This window comes from Stigmatopora nigra, chromosome 23, assembly GCF_051989575.1.
Source record: "Stigmatopora nigra isolate UIUO_SnigA chromosome 23, RoL_Snig_1.1, whole genome shotgun sequence".
Classification (NCBI taxonomy): Eukaryota; Metazoa; Chordata; class Actinopteri; order Syngnathiformes; family Syngnathidae; genus Stigmatopora; species Stigmatopora nigra.
In genome coordinates, this window is record NC_135530.1 from 7194138 (window position 1) to 7222017 (window position 27880).

The 27880-nt window shown below is 45.7% G+C and overlaps 1 protein-coding gene and 1 long non-coding RNA gene across 2 annotated transcripts; both read right to left on the minus strand.

Annotated features, from left to right (window-relative positions):
* Nucleotides 1-425: 425 nt before the first annotated feature.
* On the minus strand, nucleotides 426-5669 carry LOC144181591 (uncharacterized). Its single transcript, XM_077710169.1, has 9 exons — nucleotides 5613-5669; nucleotides 5480-5544; nucleotides 3515-3581; nucleotides 3329-3421; nucleotides 2995-3255; nucleotides 2773-2923; nucleotides 2595-2672; nucleotides 1588-1790; nucleotides 426-1514 (listed from the first exon to the last, which is right to left on the minus strand). Exons 1-8 carry the CDS (start codon nucleotides 5667-5669, stop codon nucleotides 1690-1692), a joined length of 873 nt encoding a protein of 290 aa, XP_077566295.1. The 3' UTR covers nucleotides 426-1514; nucleotides 1588-1689.
* A 19761-nt stretch (nucleotides 5670-25430) lies between these two features.
* LOC144181284 (uncharacterized) lies at nucleotides 25431-27867 on the minus strand. The gene is made up of 4 exons (XR_013324638.1): nucleotides 27594-27867; nucleotides 27437-27511; nucleotides 27283-27355; nucleotides 25431-26054 (listed from the first exon to the last, which is right to left on the minus strand). It is a non-coding gene; the product is annotated as an uncharacterized LOC144181284 (long non-coding RNA).
* Between the last annotated feature and the right edge of the window lie 13 nt (nucleotides 27868-27880).

Genomic DNA, 27880 nt, shown 5'->3' on the forward strand with positions numbered 1-27880 from the left:
ATCACCCGAGTCTTGTATGCATACGATGTACATTTCGCTTACCTTGAGACCCACAATCCCTTCTGTCTAGCTGTCCAAGAAACCTGAAAGATCTCAAAGCCCCACTACAAAATCAAGTTAATTATAAGGCTATTAATAAAATTCAAATGAAATTTGGGCTGCAAGAGAGAGCAAGTTTTTAAAACTGGAGTCAGATCTACGAGAAGTTGTCTTTTCCCTTATGAACATAAAGACAATCTCCCATTGAAGCTTTAATTAAGTCTTATCCGTGTTTTTGTCACTTGCCTCCCAAAATCCTTCAGAGCAAAAATAAGAACACTAATATCAGGTTATTTAGAGCAATCTACTCAACATGGGTAACTGTTAGGTTCAACAGTAATTACACTTCAATATATATTAATAAAACAATGCAAGCAGATATCTGATTGAATTATTGACATTTAATTAAATTTGCATCTCTGATGATCTACTTGCAAGTGAGAATACAATCCGACATCGTCTCCAACACAAATAATTTTCCCGTGCGGTCATTTACGACAATAAGCGAGTAATCACAAAGGTTGCTTGGATGGCCATCAAGCTGCATAAGCATCTTCTTAAGCCTCCTTCCAGGTCTGCATTCCTTGAGTAGAAGTCCAGTAAACAGTCCTTGGAAGGAGGACTCGGTGACTTGCTACGATCCCGAGTGCTCTTCAGACAAATTGACGAAGCTTCCATACAAAAATGATTAAATGCACACATAATAATAGTATTACAGAATAAATCCTACCGCAACGCAGACAGACACAAACATGAATCGTAAAGTCCAGCCGGCAAGATACTTTTTTAAATGTCCAAAAGCACATGGTGCAGTGAAGTTTATAAATACAAAAATATATAGTGAATTTCCCCGCCTGTAGCACAAGCTATGATGATTCAAAGGTTGAGTGAGGAAGTGGAGAGACCAGCTGAAGTCGTCTTTGTCGCCATTGTCGAGTGCTGTGGCAGACACATTGGTCGCCGGACGTCAAAAATAACACATCTACCAGGAAAGCAGCCAATTATCAGTTGAACAGTGAAGGTAACTACATCCCAAAACATGCAACACAGTTGATGGTTTTCCTTCCCGCGGTGACGATTGATATCGTGCTAGACCGCCAAGAGACTGCCCTTGTAGTTGATCATTGATAATTGTACTTGCTCTGCTGACCACACTTGGACTACATCTTTATTGACAATTCATTTGTCTGTTTGTTGTTATTTGTACACTAAGTGGTGAAAGCTTTAAATCTCACTATACTTGTATAATGACAATCAAAGCATTCAATTCAAGAAAACAACTTCAAAATGAATTCACTAAAATGCGTAGCATTGTAATGGCACCAGTGTGCCATTTTAACTAAGCCTGCTCTCTGTGGAACACATTTGCAGTGTATGTCCATACCCTGCTGGATTCTATCATTTCATACCCGAAAGGGCCCGAATAAGGCAACTGTGGGTTAGAGGATTTTCTTGTGGCGATGTTTGGTCCATATCTGGAGAAACAAAGACAGGTCACATAGGGAAGGAAAAAAATACCACAAAGCCAATCAATCCCTAACAGCATACCTGTTGAGATGTTTCTGTTAGTGCCATGAAAATGGACAGGGGACAGTTTTTCAGTCTCGGGGGTGAGAGGTGCTGCGCTCGTGTAGCCCCCAACTTCAGTGATTAGGGAAGACACCGCTGAGCCTTTGGCGCTTGGACTGTGACCCTAGCCTGACCTCCGAGTGTGCAATACCGGTTGCGCTCCACACCAACCAATCCTCTTCCTGCACTTGCGATGAAGCATGCCGCAGAGCGAGCAAAAATTAGACACCGAAGCACGCATACTCATTTTTATACAACAGCCTTATAATGTTATACTACAAATGAGCACCCCGACATACGAGTAAAATTGAGCAAAAAATTACATCTGGATACGAGACAAATTTCGAGCTGCGAGAAATCCGGGTAGGCAAGACGTGAGAGGCTGTTTATGATTTTAGCGCAGTCTTTGTATCCTCATCTTCCGTGTATAACAGATATCTGTGAGCACTGGGCAGAGTGTTGCATTTTTTTCAAGTTCCCCCCGTCACTCAGCAAGAATGGCGGAGCTATCGCTAGTAGGAGTAGTATATTTTACGTCTCGTTGGCAAGTGGTTGTGCTGTTGTGAGGACAAGTGTGCATAATTTTCAAAATATTTTGAAGGGAATATAAAAGCAAATAGCCCGATCGATAGTGAAAGTCAGGGTGGAGGCAGTGCAAATGGCTAAGCCGGGAGAAGGTATCATACTTCAATACAAAATTTGAATTAAGTTTAGTGTAAGGTTAGATTAAACTTATTTTTCTGTCTGCGTCGTAATCCAAGTTCATTTAAATCCGTCTAATTTTAGTACTATTTTACACATTTTAGTAACATTTAATAACTCGTTAAGTGTTACTTTGTTAATAGATTAGCTTCCAATTCAGCCCTCCCTGATCATAATTGACGTCTAGCAATGCCAATGGCAGTGCGGAGTCAATTCTGTGGCCGTGTTCATCCCTTCAAACACTTGTAAATCATCTTTCACATTGAAATGAAAGGCGTGCTCACCGTGGTTCTGGAAGATGTTGACCTCTGACCTTTGACCGTCATGCCAGTGCTTTAAAAAAACGCTGGTGATTCGTTTCCCTGAAGGCAAAAAGCAGCACAAGTCATGTTTGTTCCCCCGACAAGATGACTTTCAAAAATGAGAACATACACTCAGGGGGACGAGCGGAGAGCAGCTTACCCAGGCAGCTAGTGGGGGCGGCGGGCATGGCGTGAGACAGATCCACAGGTGGACCCGACGTTCTCACCCCACCTCTCTCCTTTCCCTCTCTCTTAAGCGCTGGAAACTTGGGAAACCGCAAAGCAGTGCGGTGCGTTTTCAGGCGGCTGAGCTGCACCAAATGACAAATAGGCTGGGAATAGGTGACCCCCGCGTGAGGGCGGCTGGAAGATTCTGGCATACCCGCCACTGTGCAAGCAGAGTGTGTGATGACGCTGGCGGTTGCGGGCGTTTGGGAGCTGAAATTGCAACATAGGGTGTAAAAAAAAAAAAAAATTGGCATGGCGGAAGAAAAGAGTTGTTGGGGGGGAACAGTGCATTCAAAGCCGGCTCAGAACAGTGCTGGGTTCCGTATTGTAAGGTGGTCGAGTGGTATTCGCCACCGAGGTCTGTTTGAGAATTATATGAAGAGGGCTGAGGCACATTTTCGGATATCACTCCCACCTGAGAAAAAGCGACGCGTTATTTTCACCAGCGCAGAAGAATATCTTTGGTGTGTGTGTGGATACACAATTACCTCAGAGAGTAGGGTGTCAATAAGTAGATGGGGAACTGCGTGGGTAGGGGGGAAAGGAGTCTGACTGTTCACATGGTTGAGTTCGAAAAGATACTATGTCAGAAATAAAAATCACAATCAAAATAAATATATAGCAGCCAATGAATCTAAATTTAGAGAACGGATAGAAAATACTATGACACTTGCCTCGGGAGTCAGGTTTTTGGTGCCCTGGGAGTGGGTGGACCGCTGCCACTGGAATCTCCAAGCACTCCTTCAAGAAAAATCTCAGCGAGCCTAAGTAAGTCAACGTTCACATCCACCCCAAAATACTTTCCGCCTCATTTTAGGAAATTCAAGGTCTATGTCTACTTTTGCTGTAATAAAGAGATTAATTCTGACGTTTTACTTTTTTGTTCTCTCTGAATAATATAAAGTGGAAATGATTTATTTGGACGCTACATGAAGAGGAAGTTGTTTGGTTTGGTGTCGGCGATGTAATGTGTCAGGCTTCCGACGAGACTGGTGGCTGGGTGTTCCAGTTCGACCAATCACAGGCCCAGCCCCAACGAGCAGAGTGGCGCCAGGTGGAGGCCATCAACGGTCTGCCAAGTTATAAGGCCACCAGAGACTGAACCAGTTGCCGGATCGTCATTTCAGCACGCTGAAGTACCTTCACGTAAAAGACCATTGTTCCATTTTTAATTTTTATGACTTTTGTATGCCCAGGAATTCGACCACGCCAAGCAAGTGTCCAGGAAAGGAGAAGGACGAAGCCAAGATAGTGACCAGGGAAGGAGAAGGACGACCCAAAGATATTGACCAGGAAAGGAGAAGGACGACGCCAAGATACTAACCAAGAAAGGAGAAGGACCCGCCAGGCCAGTTACCAGGACACGGACCGAAATACGCTCAGGAATACTACCCCAAGTCTACGTTGCTTAAACTACTCCCTTGTTGCTGACAAAGCATATTCCAAATAAAAGTGCACTAAGAACTCGACTATATATCTCGCCTGCTTTGGGGCCATTACCCAGAAACGTAACAATGTCTATTTATGCAAAACTACTTTTCCCGAGAGAACAGGAGATTAAATCATTTTTACAAGAAAAACATTTCAAAAGGACAAGATTAAAGTGGTAATTATATTTATTTTGACGCTAAGTGAAGGGGAACTTGTTTTTGCATTTACAAGTTTTGACACCAACGTCACAGGTGAACTTTTTATTTTAATCAAGGCAGATGAGATGATTGCATCAATATCTTAAAGACGAAATCGGGGAGCGTATGTGAAAAGTGGGAAAAAAGCTAGGGGGCGCAAGCCGGAAACTTGTCATAGAGAGTGTAGCTCTCTCATTTATTGCTGTTAATGTCAAAAGTCACCAACATGCATCAGCAACAGTAGAAGTTGGAGAAACAGTATAGATACACAAAACATTTAGTTGACAATGTACAGTGAATTCTTATAAAGTAAACATTCACTAAATACCCCGATGGCCGCTTTTTTCCTGCTCATATTTTCAAGGGAATACAGCAATTGTTTGAAATTCGCGTCCTGAAGGATTTGGGGTTGCCTGCCGTGCTAATGCTAACACTTTGAAATGGTACCAGAGTTAAAGAATTTGCCGGATACACAAGGTGAATATAGAAATGTTTGAGCTCCTATTATTACTAATACACTGTACATTACATCAACCAGAGGACAAACAAGGTCCAGCTACAGTTAAAAAAAAAGGTCATGCTAGCAGCTAGCGTATCACATTGTCATAATGTGTCTGATCCTATCGGTAGCATATGCTTGTCTCAAAGATTAAGTCTAAGTGTACACTGACTTTACAGTGAAACTGTGAATGCCTCATTAAATCAGTTGTGGGTGTGTAAAGCAATCCCTAACAAGGAATGTCCTTCCAAGTGATAAGAGATACATCGTAGACACGTGTAGTGCCTCGCTGACAGAGATCCCCTCAGCCCTCCATCTTGACGTGTACGATGGGGATGACAATGGATGAATGTGATATAATTGCCATTATTGGCGATGGCACGGAATGTTAGGTTTATCATTATTGTATACGTATTTGCTTGTAATATCATCATTATATATGTTTTGGACGACAAACAATTACGCAGCGAATCACCGAAGAAAAGAGGCAGCCGTGGAAAATGCTAGAAGACCTGACGAAGGACCACGCGGAAACCAGGGTACCGGAAATAACGGAAAACGACATGCAATTGAGGGACTGGAACCAGCAGAAAACGGCAGTTAGAGAGGACCGAAACATCGACTTGAACAAAGAGGAGAGACAACACTGCAGCTAATATAGCGGGAGAGGACGAGCAGGAAAATGAAGGCGGCGTCGGCCATGGTAGCTTAGAGTGCCATGTGCCCCCCCCCCCGAACAGCGAGAGGTAATAGGGTGAGTAACACGAGTAATATGAAAGAAGATGTTGATATAGATGATAATCAGCAGAGTAATGGCGCTCAGAGACAAATGTAACAAAATATTGTGATACGCATACCACTAAGTAATCCCAAATGCCCGGTGTGTAGCAAAGGAGTGGGGGGAGGGGAGGGGTGCTAGCTATGAGTAAGCACATGATAAAGCAACATGGGCGACCGAACGTAATATTTAAGTGTAGGAAATGCAAGAAGAGGGGGGGGGGGTCATGCCATAGCATATCATGTACCGAAATGCTGAGGAAATGAAGAAGTAAATGAATAGAGAGGTGAATTCAGCTGTGAAGAATGTAGTGAAAGGTTTATAACGAAAATAGGATTGTCGCAACATAAACGTCATAAACATCCAGCAATATGGAACAAGGAGAAGATAAACAAGGCGGGAACTCCTGACATAGGGGGACGAAAGTCTAAACTCTGGAGTGCAAGGGAGAGTGAGAAATTGGTGGACTTGAGGAATAGAACTGAAGGTGGAGGAACGTATAAAGAAGTGGCAATGCTGTTAGGAGACAAAACTCGGGAACAAACAACAAAATGGCGAATTAAGAGTAACAAGAGGAGGAGAAACCAGGAGAACTGAAACAGCAACAAGAGTAGAAGATGAGATGGAAAGTGCCGCGTCGAATGCAAGAACGATAATGGACCACCAGGAAAGAGCTGAAGGAGAGCCAAGGACTGCACTCAACAATGCAGAGAGCGGGCTGAATGGAGATGACATCAGAATTAATTAATGCCCAAGGAAGTAAGGACCAACCTAAACAAGATGAAGAACGGGACGGCTCCAGGACCTGACGGTGTGGATAAGAGGGCACTGCAGACATGGAACCCACGTGTGTTAAAACTGCCTAAAATATATAATTCTTGGCTAATTGGAGGGAACATCCCAGCAGCTGTAAAGAGCTGCTGGACAAAACTCATCCCCAAATCTGGAGACCCCGAGGAGCTCAAGGAGGTAACCGACTGGAGACCAGTAACAATAGGCTCCATGCTGTTAAGGCTATTTGGACGAATAGTCACTATGAGGCTTGTCAAAGCCTGTCCCAATAGCCCACGCCAGCAAGGTTTCCTGGCCAAGTCAAATGGTTGTGCTGAGACCTTGGTCATATTCCAAAAATCTGTTTAGCGTGCCAGACGCGAGGGGTCGTCGCTGGCAGCCGTCTTTATCGACTTTGAAAAGGCCTTTGACACAGTAGCCCATGAGCATATCTTGGGGGCTCTAGAGGCAAGGAGAGTCGACAAATTGATAGTAAAACTGATACGCAGCGCTTACGAGGGATGCACCACAGTAGTAAGATGTGGGGAAAAAGTAACGCAACCTATAAGTATGCAAATTGGAGTTAAACAGGGCTACCCTGTGTCACCAATATTATTCAACATGGCTGTAGACCCACTTATCTTTACCCTTGAGAGGAATGGCGCCGGCCTAGGGTATGTGGGAAGAAAGATCACCGCCCTCGCCTTCGCTGATGACCTGGTCATTCTGAGTGACAGCAGCGACAACATGCAGGTAAATCTACGAATACTTGATAACATTTGTCATTTAACAGGGATGAGAGTGCAGGCGAGAAAGTGCCATGGATTCCTAATCTACAAGGGCACAATCAACAACTGTGAGCCCTGGAGGACTAAAGGAAAGCAAATGCACACGATTGACGCCAGAGAGACAGTGAAATATCTGGGGGTCCAAGTAGGACCTGGGAGAGGAATCGCGATGCCCAACGTGATTCCAATGGTGGAAGAATGGGTGAAAAACATCTCAAACGCCCCCTGAAACTATCACAAAAGCTCAAGATATTCAATACGTATGCGTTACCAAGAGTATTGTACGTAGCTGACCTGGCAGAAGTTACAGGTAATGTGCTGAAGAAAATTGATGACATCACGAGGAAGGAGATCAAGGAATGGCTCCATCTACATGCATCCACTTGCAACGGCCTGTTGTACTCGCAAGTGAGGGATAGAGGGCTGGCCACCACCCGGCTAGCAAGCCATCCCAATCTTAAGAGTCAAGCGCATGTGCAAGATGGCGGCCGCTGTGGATGAAGTCATCAAGGAAATGGCAGTTCAAACCATAAGAGGAAGGAAGTGGAGGGAAATGAGGAGAACTGCCGGAGGTAAGTTGGAAGAATTACCAGTCATCAGCGACGATGGAAAGGTTGTCAGCTCAGCAGGTGGAGAGGTCACCTACCCCGATTGGAGAAAAGAGGAAAGTGAAGGATGGAGCAATTTGAAGGTCCAGGGGGTGGCTGCTGCACTATCCAGAGATGATAAGTACAGCAATGCCTGGATCAACAAGCCGAAAGAAGCCGGATTTCGGGAGAGTTACTTCATGAAGGGGCTTGCATTAAGAGCTGCTTTCTACCCTACTCGAGAATTCCTGGCGAGAGGGAGAGACAAGACTGAGGCTTTCTGCAGGAAATGTAAGAGAGGACTGGAAACAACCTCTCACATCTTAGGTGCGTGCCCGCTGGTTCAAAAGAACAGAATCAAAAGGCACCAGAAAATCTGTAACCTGCTGGCTGATGAAGGAAGTAAGTATGGATGGACCACCCATAGGGAATACAGGCTGGTCTGTCCAGATGGTAAGTCAAAAGTACCTGATCTTGTGTGTGTGAAAGGAATTGACGTTACAGTTCGCTATGAACTTGGACCAACAATGCTCACCGAGGCCGCACAAGAGAAGATCAAGTATTACAAGCCATTTGCCTCGGACATCGCACAAGAAGTGGGAGGAAGCACCGCCTCAGTCTGGGGGTTTCCTGTCGGCGCGAGAGGGAAATGGCCCAAGGAAAACTTCTAATTCCTAAAAGAACTTGGAGTGCCGCAAAGACGAAGATGGTAAGTAGGAGGGCGTTAATGTGTTCTTGATATCCTTAGGGATTTCATGAGAGGAAAGGATGACTGACGGGCACTACCAACCTCAAGCTCTTAAAGGAACTCATCTAAATGTGCAATGTCTTTTGTGACTCAGAGTTATATATTTATTTTACCCGATTTTCTGTTCAGAGATTTATAGATGTACATTATAAATGTGTATATTTCAAAGTTGGTGCCACACTAAAGAGTGGGCCTACAAATACTAATGTAACCAGATGTTTGTAAAACGTTAAAATTGTGTTTATGAAACGTTAAAACTGAATGCCGTGAGCATTAAAATTCCAGTCTAAAAGTTAAAAAATGACTTCTCATTGCATTGTTAAATCAGTATGGCAAATGTCTACTGATCAATAGTCAGAAACAGTATGGCAACTGTCTGCTGAATTAAGTAAATCAATAAGGCAACCTACACCTTAAGTGAATGATGTCATAGGTAGCCCGGAAATACTATATGAAGTAGCCATGTGTATAAATAAAAACATAAGCTAAACTAGAATTACATATGACTTTAAGACAATACAATGAGATAATAAAGTGACGGACGAATGATAATAATTGTGTTATCCTAAAAAGGCGCAGCCCCAAAGATGACATCAGCACACATAATGCGACCTCCACAGGTAAGAGCTATGCCCTTCGACATTGTGCTCATTGTCAGACGAACATGTGCACATAGCAGAACTGCATACCCCTCAGCCAGACTGGTCTGCCACTGCTCAATGTCAATTAGACATGAGCATCAGGCCTTCAGCTGTTAACTGGGAATGAATAACTCCCAACGATGCTACATGCTAAATAAACATGTGCATCAACCACAAAGCTACAATGAATCAGAGTAATGCGACATAAGAGCTGCTTGCTGTTAAATAAACACAAGTATCACCCTATATCAGGGGTGGCCAACCAGTCAGAGACCAAGAGCCACATTTTTTACTGTGTTGCCGCAAAGAGCCGCATGCGGCTCGCGAGCCGCGGGTTGGCCACCCCTGCCCTATATTAAACAAAAATATAGCAGTTTAGCAAATGCGTCAAAGATAAAAAGATGAATCACTAATATAATATCATTCCACTAGCTAACAAGTTAATTGAATTGCCCAAGCCTTGTTCACTTAATGCTAAATGGGCATAAGTGTTAAAATGATATATCTTACATCGTGTATGGTTTGATGTTGGTGAAACAATCCAATGCTCAGCTACCTAGAATATGATAGAGCAGGGGTGTCAAACATACAGCCCACGGGCCAGATCCGGCCCGTCTGGTGGTTTGGTAAGGGCTGGGGAAGAATGCTGCATTGTATAAAAATGATTTTTCTTTAAAATTTGTAGTTATTATATTATCCGCTAGGGGGCGCAGTGTTTTAGTACGTGCAGACAACATGAAAGCAACACTGCGGCGGAACTAGGACCACCTTGACCTGGTTAAATTGAACGTCTGTACAGCGTCTATTGGCGACAATTGCATTACCTACTTTTCCGTTTGCCTCGCACCCTCATCAGCAAAATGTCTTTGTCAAAAAAGGAGAAAAGTGTCCGACTTTTCAAGAAAAATGGACATGTTCTTAATTATTCACGGAGGTGAATGGGAGACCCGTGTGCCTGGTGTGCCAGCAGCAAGTTTCGGTGCCTAAAGAATACAATATTTGGCGCCATTACGAAACTCAGTATGGAGAAAAATACAACAGTTTGCATGGAGAATTGAAAAAACAGAAGGTAATTGAAATGATGGCGCGTCTGAATAGACAGCAATCTGTTTTCATCCGGAGCCGAGAAGCCAGTGATACTGCGGTGAAAGCCAGCTACCTAATTGCGAGCCAAATAGCAATGGCATCAAAGCCGTAAGGTGATGGAAAGTTCATCAAAAACTGCTTGCTGACGGCTGCTGAAATTGTGTGTCCTGAGAAGCGACGTGCTTTTGCCAATATTAGCTTGACAAGAAATACCGTGGCAGACAGGATTTCGGAACTCTGCAGATTTGAACCACCAACGAAAACGCAAAGTGGGGTCATTTGTGGCATTTTCTGTTGCGATTGCTGAGAGTCCCACGGACGTCACTCAACTAGCCATATTCATTCGTGGATTAAACAAGACTTTGAATGTCACAAAGGAGTTTCTCGAGCTGGTGCCGATGATCGACACCACAACAGCGGAGGACATTTTCAGCTCTGTCGTTGGAGCGCTGGACAGAGTCGGTGTGGACCGGTCACGCGCCGTAAGCCTGGCTACTGATGGTGCGCCGTCAATGATCGGTAAAAAGGCAGGTGTTGTGACAAAGTTCAGAGATAAAGTACAAGCCGCAAATGGGGGAGGTATTTTTTGGACATTTCATTGCATTTTGCATCTGGAGGCATTATGCAGCAAATCGCTAAGAATGGACCACGTCATAGAGGTGGTTGTCCGAACTGTTAATTTCATCCGAGCCAGGGGTCTCAATCATCGTCAATTTGACAGCTTTCTAGGTGACTGTAACATTATCCATGGTGTGCCTTATCACACGAAAGTAGGATGGTTAAGCAGAGGTGCTGCGCTAAAGCGCTTCTTTGATTTATGTGACGAAATCGGACAATTCATGGAGACAAAAGGTAAACCTGTTAAGGAATTACAGACCCATCTGTGGCTGCAGGACCTTGCGTTTATGGTTGACATCACTGAGCACTTGAATATTCTTAACAAAATGTTGCAGGGACGCAAAAAAAAATCGTAACACAGTATTACGACAGCATATGTGCATTCAAGTTAAAGCTCGGGTTATGGGAGACGCAGCTCATTTTCCCTGTTTAAAAGATCTGTGCGCAGCAAGCGTTAATTCTGACCTGAAACGGTACAAAGAGAAGATTTCAGGGCTGTTGATGGAGTTTGAGAATAGATTTCAGGTTTTTAGCGAACTCGAAACTGATTTTGCAGTTTTTCCGATCACCATTCACAGTCAAAGCTTCTGATGTGCCTGTTGCCATGCAACTTGAAATCATTGATTTGCAGTGTGATGTAGAACTGAAGGACAGATTTGCCTCTGTAAGCTCGGACACATTTTACAAGTACCTCTTACCAGGCTATCCCACATTGACAGCAGTAGCTGCTAAAACATTGTCCATGTTTGGGACAACCTACCTTTGTGAGTAAGTTTTCTCACTAATGGACATTAATAAAACAAAGCTGCGCTCAAAGCTCACATATGAGCATTTGAACCAGATTGTGAAATTGGCTGCTTCTCAGGACATGATGCCTCATATTGATGCACTTGTCCAGGATAAACGATGTCAAGTTTCAAGGGCAAATTCCAAGCAAGACGAAAAATTGCTGTCAAAGTTATTCATTTGTTCAAATTGCTTTCCAAATGTTGAAAAACACTGTTTTTAAGTTCCACAAGGCTGGTGCTAAATGTTTTTGGAACATTGTTACTATTGTTCTATGTAATTTTGTAATGAACTTACTGGTCCGGCCCGCTTCATCTCAAATTAAGCTATATTCGGCCCGCACCAAGTGTCACGGTTTCCTAATGCACCTAGGATTGGTTAACGACGGTGAATCCTGGGAGATCAATGGATGTCCTGTCCGGGTGATTGTTGTGGGGGAAACGGGGTGCAGGTTGAGCCGCTGCACAGAATCACCGCTCCAGAATTGAACCCACTGGTGGAATCATGGTTGATGGGGGGTTTGAACGCGATTGCCTTCCCCAGGGTTATCTACCGGGCAGAGCTAGGCAGGGTACTGGTAACAATGTTGGCCCCTAAGAATGGCTCCATCTACCATTGTCCACGTGCGATGGATTATTCTATTCTCGAGCGATAGACGGGATGCTATCCATGATGCGCCTTGAGAAAGCCATACCCATAATACAGGTCAGAGACAGAGTGAGCATTATGTGGCTCAACGACCCAGGAAGGGAACAAGCACAGCCTCTTCGTGGCCCCTTCCATTCAACCAGACCTCTGGGCGAATGTGCTTCGTCAGGCGCGCACCCCACGACTCGGACCATCGGCCCGGTCAGGGAGCTGGCGCCACCGAGACCCTGGAGTCTCCCCCCCCTCACCTTTTTGAGATGGGGGGCCTGGTATCCGGCACTGGCCTCCCGCCTCCTCCTCCTTGCCGGAGATGTCGAAACGAACCCGGGACCTGACGGAGATTGCCACCACTGCCCCCGTCCGATCCGTCGCGGCCAACCTCCGCTCCATTGCTCCGCCCCTTCCTGCCCCGCCCTATGCCACAAACAGTCGGCCTGCAGCGGCCTCTCCCGGCGGTTGCAGACCGGCCCTTGGAGGTGCGTGGCCCACGGAGGCCAACCTCCCGGCCCTCCCCCTTCGGGAGGGCGGATTTGTTGCTCCTGCAACAAGGCATTCAAGACTGGGATCCGCTTCCTTGCATGCGCGGAAACCAGCTGTGGAGCGATGACCCACCGCGGAAGGCGCTGCCGTGGAGACACCCCCGAGGCGTCTCCATGGAGATGCCCACTGCACAGGCCCCGAATCGAGACAGTCGCAGGCCAACCCCTGTCTGACTCCCAGCACAAAGTGAAATGCACCAGCTGCCAGCGTACCATCGCCAAGACGACCCAGCCCCTCACCTGTCGAGTCTGCAGAGCCCCCTACCACCGGTCCTGCTCAGGCACTACCCGTGATGCTGCGGCAACTATGAGGCCATCTGACACCTGGTCCTGCCCACAATGTGCCACCACCCCGACACGTTACCTCCCAACCCCAACCCAACCCCCCAACCCCCTCCTACCCTTCCCAAAACCAAAGACGGACATCCCCGACGTAGCCAAGAGATCCACGCTGCGCATCATGCAGTGGAATGCTGACGGCGTGAAGACAAAGTCTGCCGAGCTGGAAAAGCGGATGGTCGAAGCCAAGTACGACATTTGCTTGATCCAGGAAAGCAAGCTGCGGGCCAAAGACTCCACCCCGACCTTCCCGGGGTATGCTGTCGTCCGTGCCGACCGCCCCAAAGACCAACCCGGGGGCGGACTCATGACCCTGATTAAAGACGACCTCTCCTTCATGAACCTGGGCGCCTCCCTGCGGGGCCTCCTGGAGTCGTCCACGATCAAGGTACGTGTGACCCGGCACCGCTGGCTGACAGTGCACAACCTCTACGCACCCCCATGCCGAGATCCGGGACCAAATTCCGAACTGAACCTCACCTGGATCGGGGCGAACACCGACGTGATCATCGGCGGTGACCTAAACGCCCACTCCGGCCTCTGGGACCACAACCAGCCAAGCGACAAGCGTGGGGCCCACATCGAGGACTGGCTGCTGAGGAACTCCATCACACTCCTTAACAACGGGTCGGCAACAAGGGTGAACCGAAGCACCGGCGGGCTTAGCACACCCGACCTCACCTTTGCCCACCCGCGGCTCGCCAACCATGCCGAATGGACTGTTGATGAGGACCTTGGATCCGACCACCTACCCCTGTCCATCTCAGTGGCCTGTGTCGTCCGCCCGTCGTGCCCGCCCCTACCAACGGCACGGTGGAACCACAAAGACGTCAACTGGGTAACCTTCACTCCAGACGTAGAAGATGCAGTACTGAGTTTTGGAACCAACACGCCCCCGCCGCTGTCCAACCGCCTCTCCCGCTTCACGACCCTGTTGAAGGAGGTGGGGAAGCGCGTCGTTGGCAAATCCCGGAGAGGCAAGACGAGCAATACCTGGATGTCGGCTGACGTGAGATCTGCTATCAAAGACCGCAATCGCCTACGCCGCTCCATAAGCACCCACAGAGAAGACTGGCTGGCCGCTTGCAGGAAAGTGAACTCACTCACCCGGTCGGCCAAGGAAGCAAAGTGGGCTGCCCTATTGGAGGAGCTGGAGTTCAACCCGGACACCAGCAAAACGTGGCGTTTGATCCACTCTCTCAGCGGATCACCGATAACTGCGCGCTCACTGAGTCCCTGCAACACAACGGCCGCCTCTACACCACCAATGTGGGGAAAGCCGATGTTTTTGCAAAGCACTATGCCGCAGTGTGCAGACTCTCCTTCTCCAAAGAAGAACGACATCGCATCCGAGAAGCGAAGCAACGGCTGGATGCCCCATCAGCTGACGGCGAGAGCTGCGCGGATTGCAGCGAGCGGGAGCTCAAAACTGCGATCCACCAGATGCGACCGACGGGCGCCCCAGGTCCGGACGATATCCCCCCTTTCCTTCATCAAGGCGCTGGGACCTGCGGCCAGGCGGGAACTCCTGGGAATCTTCAATGAATCCTTCAGATCCGGTTCCTGCCCGCAGGCATGGAGAGAGGCAACCATCCTACCTCTCAGGAAGACTGGCAAACCTGCCAGTGACATCTCTTCCTATCGTCCAATCAGCCTGACCTCGTGCGTGGTGAAGACCCTCGAGAGAATCATCCACAACCGAGTGTACTACAAGGCAGAAACCGGAGGTTGGATCTGCAGAGAGCAGGCGGGCTTCCGCAAACTGAGGAGCTGCGAAGACCAGATCCTCCACGTCACGCAGACCATTAGCGACAGCTTCCAACGGAAAAAACCGCTCCGCGGAGTGATGGCCCTGCTGGACTACAGCAAAGCCTACAACCGTGTCTGGAAGGAGGATCTCCTCCTGACGGCGCTGGACGTAGGCATGCCAGCCCAAACTGCCCGGTGGCTAAAGAGCTTCCTCTCCGACCGCCGAGCCAGGGTCCTAATAAACGGGGAGCGGGGAAAGTCCGTTCCACTGCGCCAAGGTCTCCCCCAAGGCTCTGTCCTTGCACCCCTCCTCTTCGTGTTATACATCAACAACCTCCGAAGAGTCATCCCAGCAGGGGTCGACATCGCGCTTTATGCCGACGATGTTGCCCTGCTGGCACAGAGTACACGCAAGGAAGACGCTGAGGCGGCGATCCAGAACGCAGTCGGAGCTGTCTGTGAGTGGAGCTGCAAAAAGAAGATGAAGTTGAACGCCTCGAAGAGTGAGGTCACTTTCTTCTCAACCGACCCAAGGGAGGCTTCCTGGACCCCGTCCGTCAATGTGGGAACAACGAGCCTGCGCTTCAACCCCACCCCCAAATTCCTTGGGGTAAAGCTCGACAGGTGCCTGAGTTTCGGGCCACACGTGAAGGCCATCACCAAGACAGTGGCTTCCCGAAACCGCATCCTTGCCTCTCTGACCACAAAAGACTGGGGTTGGCAGAAAAACAGCCTACGCTCTGTCCACCTCGCCCTTCAGCGGAGCGTCATGGACTATGCCGCCCCAGCATGGCAACCCTTCCTGTCACGGTCCCGACTCGACGACCTTGGTCGCGCCCAGAACAGTGCCCTGCGCATCGTGACGGGCCAACTGAGGACTACACCAGTCGAGGCACTGCAGCTAGAAGCGGGCGTGTGCTCCTACTCCTCGCGAGTAAACCAACTAGCAGCCATCTCCTTTGAAAAAGCCCTCCCCCTTCCTCCTGATCACCCTCGGCACGAACTTGCTACTAAGACAGTCGAGCAATCTCCAGCGTTCCAGCTGGCGCAAGACCGCGTCGGGAATTATGTCCACCCTCCCCCCCGCCCTGTCCAACCAACGAGAGGTCCTCCCGCCCCCCATCGAGTGCCTATGGGTGAACGACACCGACCTCTGGACGGTCTCTGCAACCCTTGGGAGTGCCACAAAACTCGATCCCCTGCCAGTCCTTCGGGAACGTGCCATGTCCGCCATCCGTGCAGTCGCACCAGAGGTCACCATCTACACCGACGGCTCTGCTACCGATGGAACAAGGGCCGGCGGGGTGGCAATGATCGTCACCACTGGAGATCCGGCAGACCCAATCACCACGCACTCAAAGCCGATGCGTGGGGCCCCTTTCACTTCCTCCTTCGAGGAAGAGAAGGCGGCCATGACGATGGCCCTGCAATGGCTAACTGACACGGACATAGCTGGTGACGTCGCAGTGTGCTCGGACAGTCAATCACTACTGACTGCCATCGCCAGCCACTCGGCCGACACCGGCGAAATCCGTCGTCTGCTGAACCAGCGCAGGGCTCGGACAGCCCTCCTGTGGACCCCAGGTCACTGCGGGTTGCCTGGGAACGAGATGGCAGATGCCCTAGCGAAGGAAGCCGCCTCCTCCAAGGTCGACGAGCCACGACCAATCTCATTCGCCCCAGCCAAGGCAGCCATCAGACGACTAATTCGCGACAATCCACCTAGACCGGATCATCGCGCAGCGGTCATCTACCCAAAATATAACTGGCGCCTAGACTGTGCGCGCGTGAAGAACCGGAGCGACGCGGTTCTCATCGCCCGCCTCCGCTCGGGCAACCACCCAAGCCTGAGAGCTTACCGTCACCTTCTCAACCCCTCCCTCGACCCAACCTGTCCCCTCTGCCGGGAAGAGACGCAAGACCTTGAACATTGGCTCCAGCATTGCCCCAGCCTTTCTTCCCTCCGCCTCCAGATCTTCGGTGTCGCCTCACCCCCCCTGGACGTGCTGGTGACTGAGCCGTCGAAGGTGCTAGCGCTAGCCAGGCGTACCCTATGTTAGGGCCACCTGGGCGCTGCCTCTACAACAACAACAACAACAACGGCAACATCCCAAATGATGAAGGCGGTGAAAGAGGAGCTTTCTGTGAGCACTAACAAAAAGGGACATGACCTAGACTCCAAAACTTGAAATGCAACTCAAGTGCAAAGACCTGCTGGGGTTTCCCCTTAAACAACACCAACGGTCGGATGATGAAGGATAAAGGTCGGACAGAGATGGAGAAGTCACAACATATAGTAGTTACTTTGCGTACTTCTGTTTACTTTTGTTACTGCAAAATGGAGTATTTTTATGTTGTGACATTTGTTCTCAACCTGAAAAGCCATGTAATGTTATTTATGCTGCACAGGACAAACTTTCAGAGACTGTGGTGGTTTAATAACAATGACAAATTGAACAAATACATGCTCATTAGAGCAACTTGAAATGCAATGTCTGTTGAAAGCATTTCATTTAACTATAAAGTATTTTGTTCAATCTATCGAAGAGTTACAGTGACATTTGGGTAATGTGCTCCTTTTTTGTGAATTGACGGGGATGCGGGTTCAACCCCACCAATGTCACGGGTTCTACATTTAAAGCCATTTTCAAGACGGACTATGCCAGAAATACGACAGGACAGGCTCGACTTTCATCATTAGCTTCGATGGCGATAGAAAGGGTAGAAAGGAGGATAAATATCGTGTACAGTTAGAGGATTTTTGATGTAAAATAAGGCTATATTCCTAAATAATATTTTAATTGTATGAGGTCATTATTGATTATTTCTAATGTGTCGCAGCTGTAGATGCAGTAGTTTTTATAGCCATTAAATAGTTTGAGGGGTTGGATTGAAGGCGTCGCCAGAAAATGCACCGAGCGCCGCTGCATCCTGAAATACCATTTTCGGTGTTAGGCAGCCCGAGTATAGTATTGTTAGTCGTAGCAACTAGTCAAAACAGGGTTGCTTTTTCAAAAGAAACAAATGCAGAATGGAGTTTATTTTCTGTTTCACATGTGGCCCCCGAGAAAATATAATTGCCCACCCTTGCTCCATGGCAATGTTTCTTGCTTGCACCCCCCAACTTTTTCCCCTCTTTTCTCATGCGCTCCCAGTTTTTGTCTTTGCGATATTTGGTGCAAACATCTAATCTACCTTCCTTTAAATTTTTTTTAAAAAAGGTCCACCTGAGACGTTTTTGACAAAAATCGTTAACGCAAAACAAGTTCCCCTTCACCTATGGTCAAAATAAATCCCATTACAACCTTAATCTTTTAATCTCCTGTTATTGCGGCTAAAGTAGTTTTGCGTGGATAGACCATATGTTGCTAACGCCAAACCAAACAATTCATCTTCATGTTGGGTCAAAATTATTATTTTTTCAACTTTAATCTAATCGCTTCCCTATTTTGTTCTCTCAGGATATTTTAATCTCCTATTATTACAGTAAAAGGACCTTACATCACTCAAACCAAATAACTTCATAATAACAAGGACTTGAATTTCCTAAAATGAGGCGGAAAGTATTTTGGGGTAGATGCGAATGTTGACTTACTTTGGCACGCTCAGGTTTTTATGCAAAGAGTGCTTGAAAATCCTGGTGGAGAAGGGAACCTTCACTACGCTGAAAGAGCAGGAGCCATTGAACTGCTACATCTGCCAGCCGGGTCAGTGCAAGGTAAGGCACTGTCTCTGGCCCAATTAGTGCCCCAGGATCCAAAACTTTGTTGCCAACAGCTGCACAATGAACGTTGGGAGTACCCTGCAAAAAAGAAAAGAGGCTCACTAGAAACCTTTTAGTTTCGAGACACCGCAACTAATTAAGCGTTTTGTTCCTGCTCATATTATCAAGTGAATACAGCAATTGTTTGAAAGTCCCGTCGTGAAGGGATTGAGGGTTGCCTGCCGTGCTAATGCTAACGTGGTGAAACCAAACCCATGTTCCAGAAATTGCCGGATACATAAGGTGAATATGTAAATGTTTGAGCACCAATACCATTACACTCTTCATTACTTCAACAAAAGACAAGCAAGCTCCAACTACTTTTTTAAAAATAGGATCCGCTAGCAGCTAGCTCCTGTCGTGTCATATTTTCGTGTGTGTTCAATTTACCTTAACGATGCGCCCAATAACCTGCAGCGTCTTGTGTAGGGTGTAATGAATGATCAGTTATAAAAATTAACTTAAGTTTGAGCAACATTAATGGAGAGGACAGACTTGATTATTTGCACACAGTAACAGTAAATGACAATGTGAAGTGTGGGGAGACCAAGGGATGTTTTGATTTGCAAACATGGCATGAGATTATGGGACACTGTAACAATCATGACATTCAGAAATGACATTGGTTATGACATGACCAGTGTCGGATTGCCAAATTTGTATCAAAAACTTGTATAAAGCATCAGACCCAAACTTGTGCTTATGACGACATTGATGAGTTTAGGTTGCATTTCAAGGAAGACAGTAGATCAACACCAGAAAGAGTCCAGGTTCCAGCTGTTAAGGCTGAGGAGGTTGAAGTCAATGTAAAACCCAAGCCAAAACGATACCCTTCTAAAGTGATAAGAGAACCATCTTATCTAAAAGACTGTTTCTACGTATGCTGAAGATGAAGAGACAGATCAGATCCAATGTAATATCGATTCCTGTTATAGAATGTGCAACATACCTGTGACTTTTACTTCAGCCTTAAACTCAGACAAATCTAAAGAGTGGCTCCATGCAGTGAATGAGGTGATTCAATCACTCAAAGAAAACTACACATTGAATTTTTCTCCCAATATTACAAAAAAGTTATGTGCTTAGACTCCTTAGAGACTTTACGTCGGCAAAAGTTGATGCCCCTGAAACCAAACAATTTCCGGTTCACGTACCGTAAAACCAGGAAGACGGTTTAAATCTCGTAATATTGCAACTTTTTTCGTCCCAATATTACTTCAACCACCTGACATTAAGAAAAGAGCCGTTTTGTGCTCACACAGACTTCATTCGACAAAAGTTGAAGTCTGGAAAACCAAAGGGCTTCTGGTTTACTAGACATAAAAATAAGCACAAACATGACTTCAAACTCATAATATTACGATTTGAAACTTGTCATAATACAATCTATGATTACATATTTCATTTTTTGCGAAGCAATGCAATAAAGCCTCACCTCTTCGAGGACAGCCATCGATCGTCTGGGGCAGCCCATGGCTTTATAAGAAAAGAACTCTTTTTTTTTTTTCGAGTCCTCGAAAGCACGCATCTGGTTTCTTTCCCTATCTTCCCATATCAACATACCTGATAAGAATAATCTGGTTCGGTATCAAGCTTCTGGACAGCTTGCTGATGAGTTCATCATTTGATTCAGGTTTGGTAGAAGAGGGAGATATGGAAATATGGCGCTGTTTATTCCCGGAGCCTACCTGGTAATGAAAGAGCTTAGTTTCAAGAATGAGCCTAGGAGATCTGCCAGGATTCCATCGCCGTGGGCATGGTCAAGCACCCCGGCGAGATCGAGCACACGTCAACGGTGTGCGCACCATGGCCAGAAAACACGTGCGTGGCCGTCGTCAGCTCGCTCGTTTGCCGTCGCGGGGGCGGAGCTTCCACTTTTAAGGCGTTCAAGTACGTCCCATAATTGTGGGAAAGTACAAAAAATCGAGTATTAAGCAAAATTAGAATATTTAGAAGTTGTGCTATTTTACTTACAGGAAGGCAACTTTTCGCTGCTTTTAGTAATACATGTCTTAGTTAGTACTTGAGGATTGGTTTTATGAATTAATTAAGTAAATTGAGCATTACAACAAGGCTGGGTCCTCGGTTCAAATCCAGGTCACGTCCACCTTTGTGGAATTTGCATGTTCTCCCCGGGCCTGGGTGGGTTTCATCCGGGTACAAACAAATTTATTAAATATTTTGGGTACTAGAAGAAGGTGGCACAATAGGGGGAGTGGTTAGCGCGTCGGCCTCAAAGCTCTGGGGTCCTGGGTTCAAATCCACGTCACGTCCACCTGTGTGGAGTTGGCATGTTCTCCTGGGCCTGCATGGGTTTACCCTGGGTACAAACTAATTATTGAAATAAGTTGAGTATTAGAACAAAGCGGCACAGTCGTGCGAGTGGTTGGTGCAGCTGTGGGCAAACTGCAGCTTGAGGGCCACATCCAGCCCGCCAGCGTTGTCCAAATAATGTTTTTTTCCCCCAAGATGGCGCCGTCACGCGGAAGCCAGTGGCAGTAGCTCTGTCCACTCTTTGTTTTACGTGTTTTACAGCCGCTCTCTTTTTTAATTACATTTTAATATTTCTTAATACATTCCTTTTTATTTTACGTTGTACTTTATACTTTTTACTTTAATGATAAGTGATGAGTATGTTAATACTTTAGTCCTTTTTTTCTGTTTATGTTTCATATGTATTGTTACTGGATGCACTTTTTTATATGTATCATATCTTGTGCTGACCTGGCCCATCTGTCAAATTTTTTAAGTCAGTGTGGGCCGAAAAGTTTGCCCACCCCTGGGTTAGCGCGTCGGCCTCACAGGTTCCAGGGTTCAAATCCAGGTCAGGTCCACCCGTGTGCAGTTTGCATGTTCGCCCTGGGCCTGCATGGGATTCCTCCGGGTACTCCGGTTTCCTCCCACATTCCAAAAACATGCATGGTAGGCTGATTAGCTTTCATTCTATCTGCCTCAGTGTGTGTTCCCGTGTTCGAGTTTATTGAAGTGTTGGCCAGTAGCCCCAACAGTGAGTCTGCATGGTTGTCCGTCTCCTTTTGTCGTGCGATTTCCCCAAATGTGGGAATCTCGACTGCATAATTTCTGTTAGTAGGGGACTGTGTTTGAGCCCCCCCCCCCCCCCCCCCTCCATTCATCTGTTAAGAGACAATCAAGTAAATATTCATTTTAGGTTCCTACTTTCAAGTGGTTTACCACCAAGGCATTTAAGGCATTCTCCGCTGTTCTCAAATGAGGAGAGTGGGTTCAAATGGGCTAAGGAAATTATCAATTAAGATGCTTTTTGAGCCCATGTAATTAATAGGCTTAAAAAACACACCGCTATTGAACTGGTTTGAGTTTTATTGATTTAATAATAGGGACAATACAAAGTTATGAACATATACATCTTCATGTTAATGAACATATAAATGTAAATATCTAAGATTATACCCAAAGGCTAATTTCCATCTTTAGTCCCTTGTGCAGGTTGAAGATAAAATCAATCAGGCATAAAAACGATGAGACACAAACACGCACACACCAACACACACACACACACACACACACACGCACACAATGTGATAATCTGACTCCCGTTTATAAATTATTTTCCAACTGTCTAACATGGGCGTTAATTTGAATATAAGTGGCCAGGTTTCACTTTAAAAGCAATGTTCATATAAGGAAATCTCTACGGCTAGCTAGTCTGTTAATCAACTTAATTTAGCACTTATACCTGGCAGAATCCTTCAGGCTAGAATTGAAATAAATCCTACCTTCCTGGCCAGCCAGGGTTTAACAGGGACGGAAATATGGGGCGCAAAGTATGGAATGAGCAACACATACAAGAATTATACAAACAGAATACATGATTAGTGTGCGTAATGTTGTGTCATAGGCTAGTGAAGATATATTTGACACCACCTACTTCAGTGAAGCTGGGCCCCACCACCACCCCCTATTGCGACCTATGAAAGTGATGCGTGATGTGTTTTTGTACAGGCACACAGGTGGATCTATCAGCGTGGGCACGGCACAGAAGAAGATTCCTGAGTCGTCCAGTTTTAACTGCTTGATATACAGTTGAGTTTGCAGGGCACTGGTATTTGTGCTGGAGGTAAACCTGTCAGAAAACTTATCCCTTCTTGAGACCCAACCATAACCATTCTCAGAGATCGTCAAAACGAATTCGGCTGATGTATTTTCTTCCTGTTTGTACCAAAAGATGTACTTGCTTCCAAGAGTGGTATCGTAGCTACAGGTCAGCGTCACTGCCGCTCCCTCCATTGCCTGCACATACCCTGTCGGCTCGTTTACCCTTTGGTCGCCATTTCCTATAAGAGAGCAACTAAGGTGACAGACATAGATTACAATTAGAAATGACCTAAGATGATCTTACCAAGGCTCAAAGCAGCCATCAGCAGCACCCACAAGTGAGCAGCATTCATCTCTCTCCGCTCATAGTCTGCATGAATGTGAATGCTTACTTGCAGCTGGATGAGTGCGGTTTTCACTTCCTGTTGCAATGACATCAATAAGCACATTGTAAGATTTCCTGCCTAGTTGAAGCAACGCCGTTTGATTGTTCTATCTCACCTGAATGTCATCTATATACCGACTAATACTTCTGCCATAGTGCATGTTAAGCAAATTCAGGAGTTTCTCCGGAAATGCAATGCAAACTCCTCCTGATTTACCAGTTAGGCCATGTATCTCTTCCTTGCAAGATGTCCTACACTTTTTTTTTTATTGCTGCTTATAACGTGGTGTAATAAGCTTTACATTTATATAGTATCATGTTTCATAGACACTTTAGGATACAATATACAACTTGCCACATGAAAAACTATTTGATCTTTCAAGTTGTCTTCAGGGGGCTGTACAACACTGATGGTGAATGTAAAATCCTTTCCAAAAATGTTCAATAACGACGGGTCAAGGAGAAACACGATGACATTTCATTAAAAAAAAATCATAAAACAGTTCATTTACAATCAGCTGTGTTAGTTTTTTTTCTTACAACAAGGAGAATAATGCAAAGGTGGAGGGCGTGGCCAACAAGAATGTATGTTTGTGCTGTGCTGTGGTCTTTCTAGGTTTCTTCAGCGGCTGGATCTGACAGTGGAAACAGTAAGATTCTATAACTTCCATGTTTCCGTATGTGCTGTTGATTCATGTAATCTTTCTTTGCTTCAGCTGCATGTCTAGTGTTGTTGATGAAATCAACTTTTGTTCCCAACATGAATTAATATGCTTGGTGAGGTCAATTGGAAAAAAAATGGAGGATTGCTTGAAAATGTCAATTCACTACATGATCAGATTTTTATTTCTTTTTTTTTTTGTGTGTCTGAGAACCGACAAACATTTTTTTTTCACTTCTTCCTTTGCTTGTTGAAGTTACTACATCTAGGTTCTTGTTAAGGAAACAACTAGTGTGTGTCAGGAACCTGGAAATTAATTTTGGGAGAAAGAACCAGATTGACTGTAGAAGATCGTAAGTTAAAGCTACTCAAAATTTTTATAATTGACTGTGTAAACGTAAGGCAAACTGGAATTAATTGTAGGGAGTTCATTTTAATATTAAATGAGAAGGTCCAATCAGGCTTTTGTGTAAGGCTCTTCTAAGTGTGTCTAACTAGTATGTGACACCAATCAATAAGTTAATCATTGGGAATGGGGTGAGCATTAAAGTGAAGGTTTAGACATGAATTTGAAAATAAAAAGTAATCTTGTTTAAAAATCAAAGCACCAGTAAAATAGAGAATTTTCTTTGTACGGTCTTCTCTTTTTTTTCTTCCTTTTCTCAAAAGTTCCCGCAAAATTCAGACATCCTCATAGATTGTATACTGTATATACTATACGTTTTTGGTAAAGATTTAGGCGGCTTTGTGGTATAGAGGATAACTCGCTTAACTTCGGTGGCATCAGGTGTGGCCTCGATTCCCGCTAGTGGTGGTAGACAGTGCAGAGAGTTGTTTGTCTCTCTGTGTGGCCTATACTGCTGGCTGGCAACCAGTCTAGGGTCTAGATTGGTTAGGCTCCAGCAACCCTTGAGTGAGTGAGCAAGTGAGTGTGTGAGCAAATGAACGAGTGAACGAACGAATGAATGAATGAATGAATGAATGAATGAATGAATGAATGAATGAATGAATGAATGAATGAATGAATGAATGAATGAATGAATGAATGAATGAATGAATGAATGAATGAATGAATGGACTAGTTTAAATAGGCCGCTGACCTAATCTGGGCCTATAAATAGTGGCATATAACTCCTCCCACACGCCTACCTCGGGGCCTGACACAAGAATATCTATTTTTCATTGAATTATAACAATGCTTTTGAGTTTTCCAATTCTTGTTGTACAGAACCTCAGAATGCATTAATAAGAATACCTTCACATTGGAATAAAAGTACAGGGGTAGCCCTACTTATAATCATTTCCACATACAAACATTCAGGTTACGAAACACCTAAATGGGAAAAATTTGCCTCAAGATTACAAAAAAAATTCAAGTTACAAAATGCAATATGTCCTAAAAAGTTAGACATCTCCAACTCCAAACTCCTACTTAAAGCTTTTACACGTAAAATGTATCTCTACTTACAAAAAAGTTATGAAACCAATTCTGGAAGCAATTTATTTTGGAAGTAGAGGTACTACTGTACACCTTCTTCATAAATTACAAAGATAAATATCTGTACAGTATGAGACAATGCTGAAATGTTCCAGAGTGTCACTGTGTTGCCTCATAACCAAACGTGGTTTGGGTTGTTTTAGGGCGGGAGTTTGAGCCTGCTTTCTTCAAACTTGAGGCAGGCAACCAGACAGCTTGTCTCGCCAACGGCTTCAGCCGCCACAACGCAGCGGCCAAGACGGCCAAAGGACCCACGTTCAAGGAGACGAATGCCGTGCAAATATCGCAAGGCTTCCTATACAACCAGGTGTCACTGCTACCCGCTGCAGCTAATGACTTGTGTGAGGAAGGTGAGGAGATTTTACATTAGTAAAGTTAATCCCGTCACAACCTTCTAAGATTTGCTGTTTTACTATGCCAGGTGACAAGAGACAATGGTCGTGCCAGGATGTGTTGGTGTCATCAGGTTGGTATTGAACATGGAAGAGGGCGTATTTTGTGAAGAACTAAATGTGCGTGTCTTTGGCAGACAAGAAGGTGAACCTTTTCTCCATCACAGTTGTCGTCCTTCGTCTAGTCTTTGCCAAGTCACTTGCCATCAATTGCATCATGACGCTGTGCCTGCTGTCTGCCATAACACAATAGTCATTACATTTTTTACAACTGTACTGTCATCTTGTGACATAAAATCAGAAAACTCAGGATAGTGTTCTTCATTTTTTGTTGTGTGTGCATGTGTGCTTTGTTTTTTTTTCATGTACAGCATGAGTGTCAAAGTGTCGGCCCGGGGGCCAAATCTGGTCCGCCGCATCATTTTGTGTGGCCCGGGAAAGTAAAGCAAGTGCCGACTTTCAGAATCAAATTAAAATGAAGAGCGTAGATGTATATTACATTTCCTGATTTTCCCCCTTTTAAATCAATAATAGTAATTTTTCAATCATTTTAGACTGTTTTTAGTTCAAAAATCCTTTTGTTAAATCTAAAACTAAATGTAAAGATAAAATAAACATTGATTTAGATCTCTAAAAAACTGAATTTTCAGGGCTTTTAATCCATTTATAAAAAAAATCTAAATATTACATCTAAAATGGTCCGGCCCACATGAAATCAAGTTGATGTTAAAGCGGCCCACAAACTAACTAGAGTCTGACCCCCTTGTTGTACAGTAATACCTCGACATACGAGTGCCCTGACATTTGAGCAGTTTTGAGGTACGAGTAAAATTTAGAGCAAATATTTATCTTGAGATACAAGACAAATTTTGATATACTAGCATAAAGCCAGGTGTGGCTGCTCTGGAGAATAACATGGGCACTGTCTTTCCCGTCGCAACTCCCTCGTGTAATGTCTATACGAGCACTGGGCGGAGCGTTGGATTTTTTGTGTGTTTTTTCCCCCCCGTTAGTCAGTGCAGAATGGCGGAGCTTGCTCGCTACAACGAGAGGAGTACATACTTCTCATTGGCAAGTGGTCGTGCGTTATTCTATTGTGAGGAAAAAAGCAAACCACCCTAGACAGATTCCATTTTAGCTGCAGCTGAAAGTCAGGGTGGAGGCGGGGCAAATAGAGCCAACCCGGCAGAAGAAATGTTAGGGCTGCTTGATTGTATGCTTTTTTTACCCTCTGGTGACATGTCTGAGTGATTGCCCATTGTGTTCAGCTGTTGTTTATCCGACCCTGGTGTATTACCTGCCTGCTCTCTCATCTTTTTCCCAGGTGCTCCTAATTCTCTTGTCAACCGATGTCAGTCTATTTAAACCCCACATGTCATTTGTTGGATCATCTGCCTTATTTGCCTAGCCATGTGTCTGCGCTACCCAATTCCTCAATTCCCCGTGTTTCCCCGAGTCAGGTACCTGTGGCCTAGGTCTAGTGGTATGATTCTCGCCTTGGGTGCAACAGGTCCCGGGTTAGACTCCCTGACGAGCCCTACAAACTTGGAACAGTAATTTTGACGGGAATCTGGCACATTGGTAACCATTGAGAATCAAAGGGTCAACTAACATGTACCTGTGGCTCGTTGGTCTAGTGGTATGATTCTCACATGGGGCGCGAGAGATCCCTGGTCCGACTCTCAGACGAGTCCTGCAATCATGGAACTGTGACTTTGATGGGAATCTGGCACATTGGTAACCATTGAGAATCAAAGGGTCAAAGTATCATTTACCTGTGGCTTGTTGGTCTAGTGGTATGATTCTCACTTAGGGTGCGAGAGGTCCCGGGTTCAACTCCCGGACGAGTGCTGCAATCTTGGAACTGTGACTTTGATGGGAATCTGGCACATTGGTAACAATTGGGAATCAAATGGTCAACTAACATGTACCTGAGGAGGTATGATTCTTGATTTGGGTGCAAGAGGTCCGGGGTTCGACTCCCGGATGAGCCCTGCCAACTCGGAACAGTGAACTTGATGGGTATCTGGCACTTGGTAACCATTGAGAATCAAAGGGTCAA

Excerpts from the sequence above, each read along its gene's own strand:
- LOC144181591 (XM_077710169.1), bottom strand. The coding sequence starts at position 5,669 with ATGGCCGACGCCGCCTTCATTTTCCTGCTCGTCCTCTCCCGCTATATT. Across the intron at positions 3,422-3,514 it reads CCAAAAACCTGACTCCCGAG|TATCTTTTCGAACTCAACCA; the intron begins GCAAGTGTCATA and ends TTTCTGACATAG. Across the intron at positions 1,791-2,594 it reads CAACATCTTCCAGAACCACG|GAAGAGGATTGGTTGGTGTG; the intron begins GTGAGCACGCCT and ends TCGCAAGTGCAG.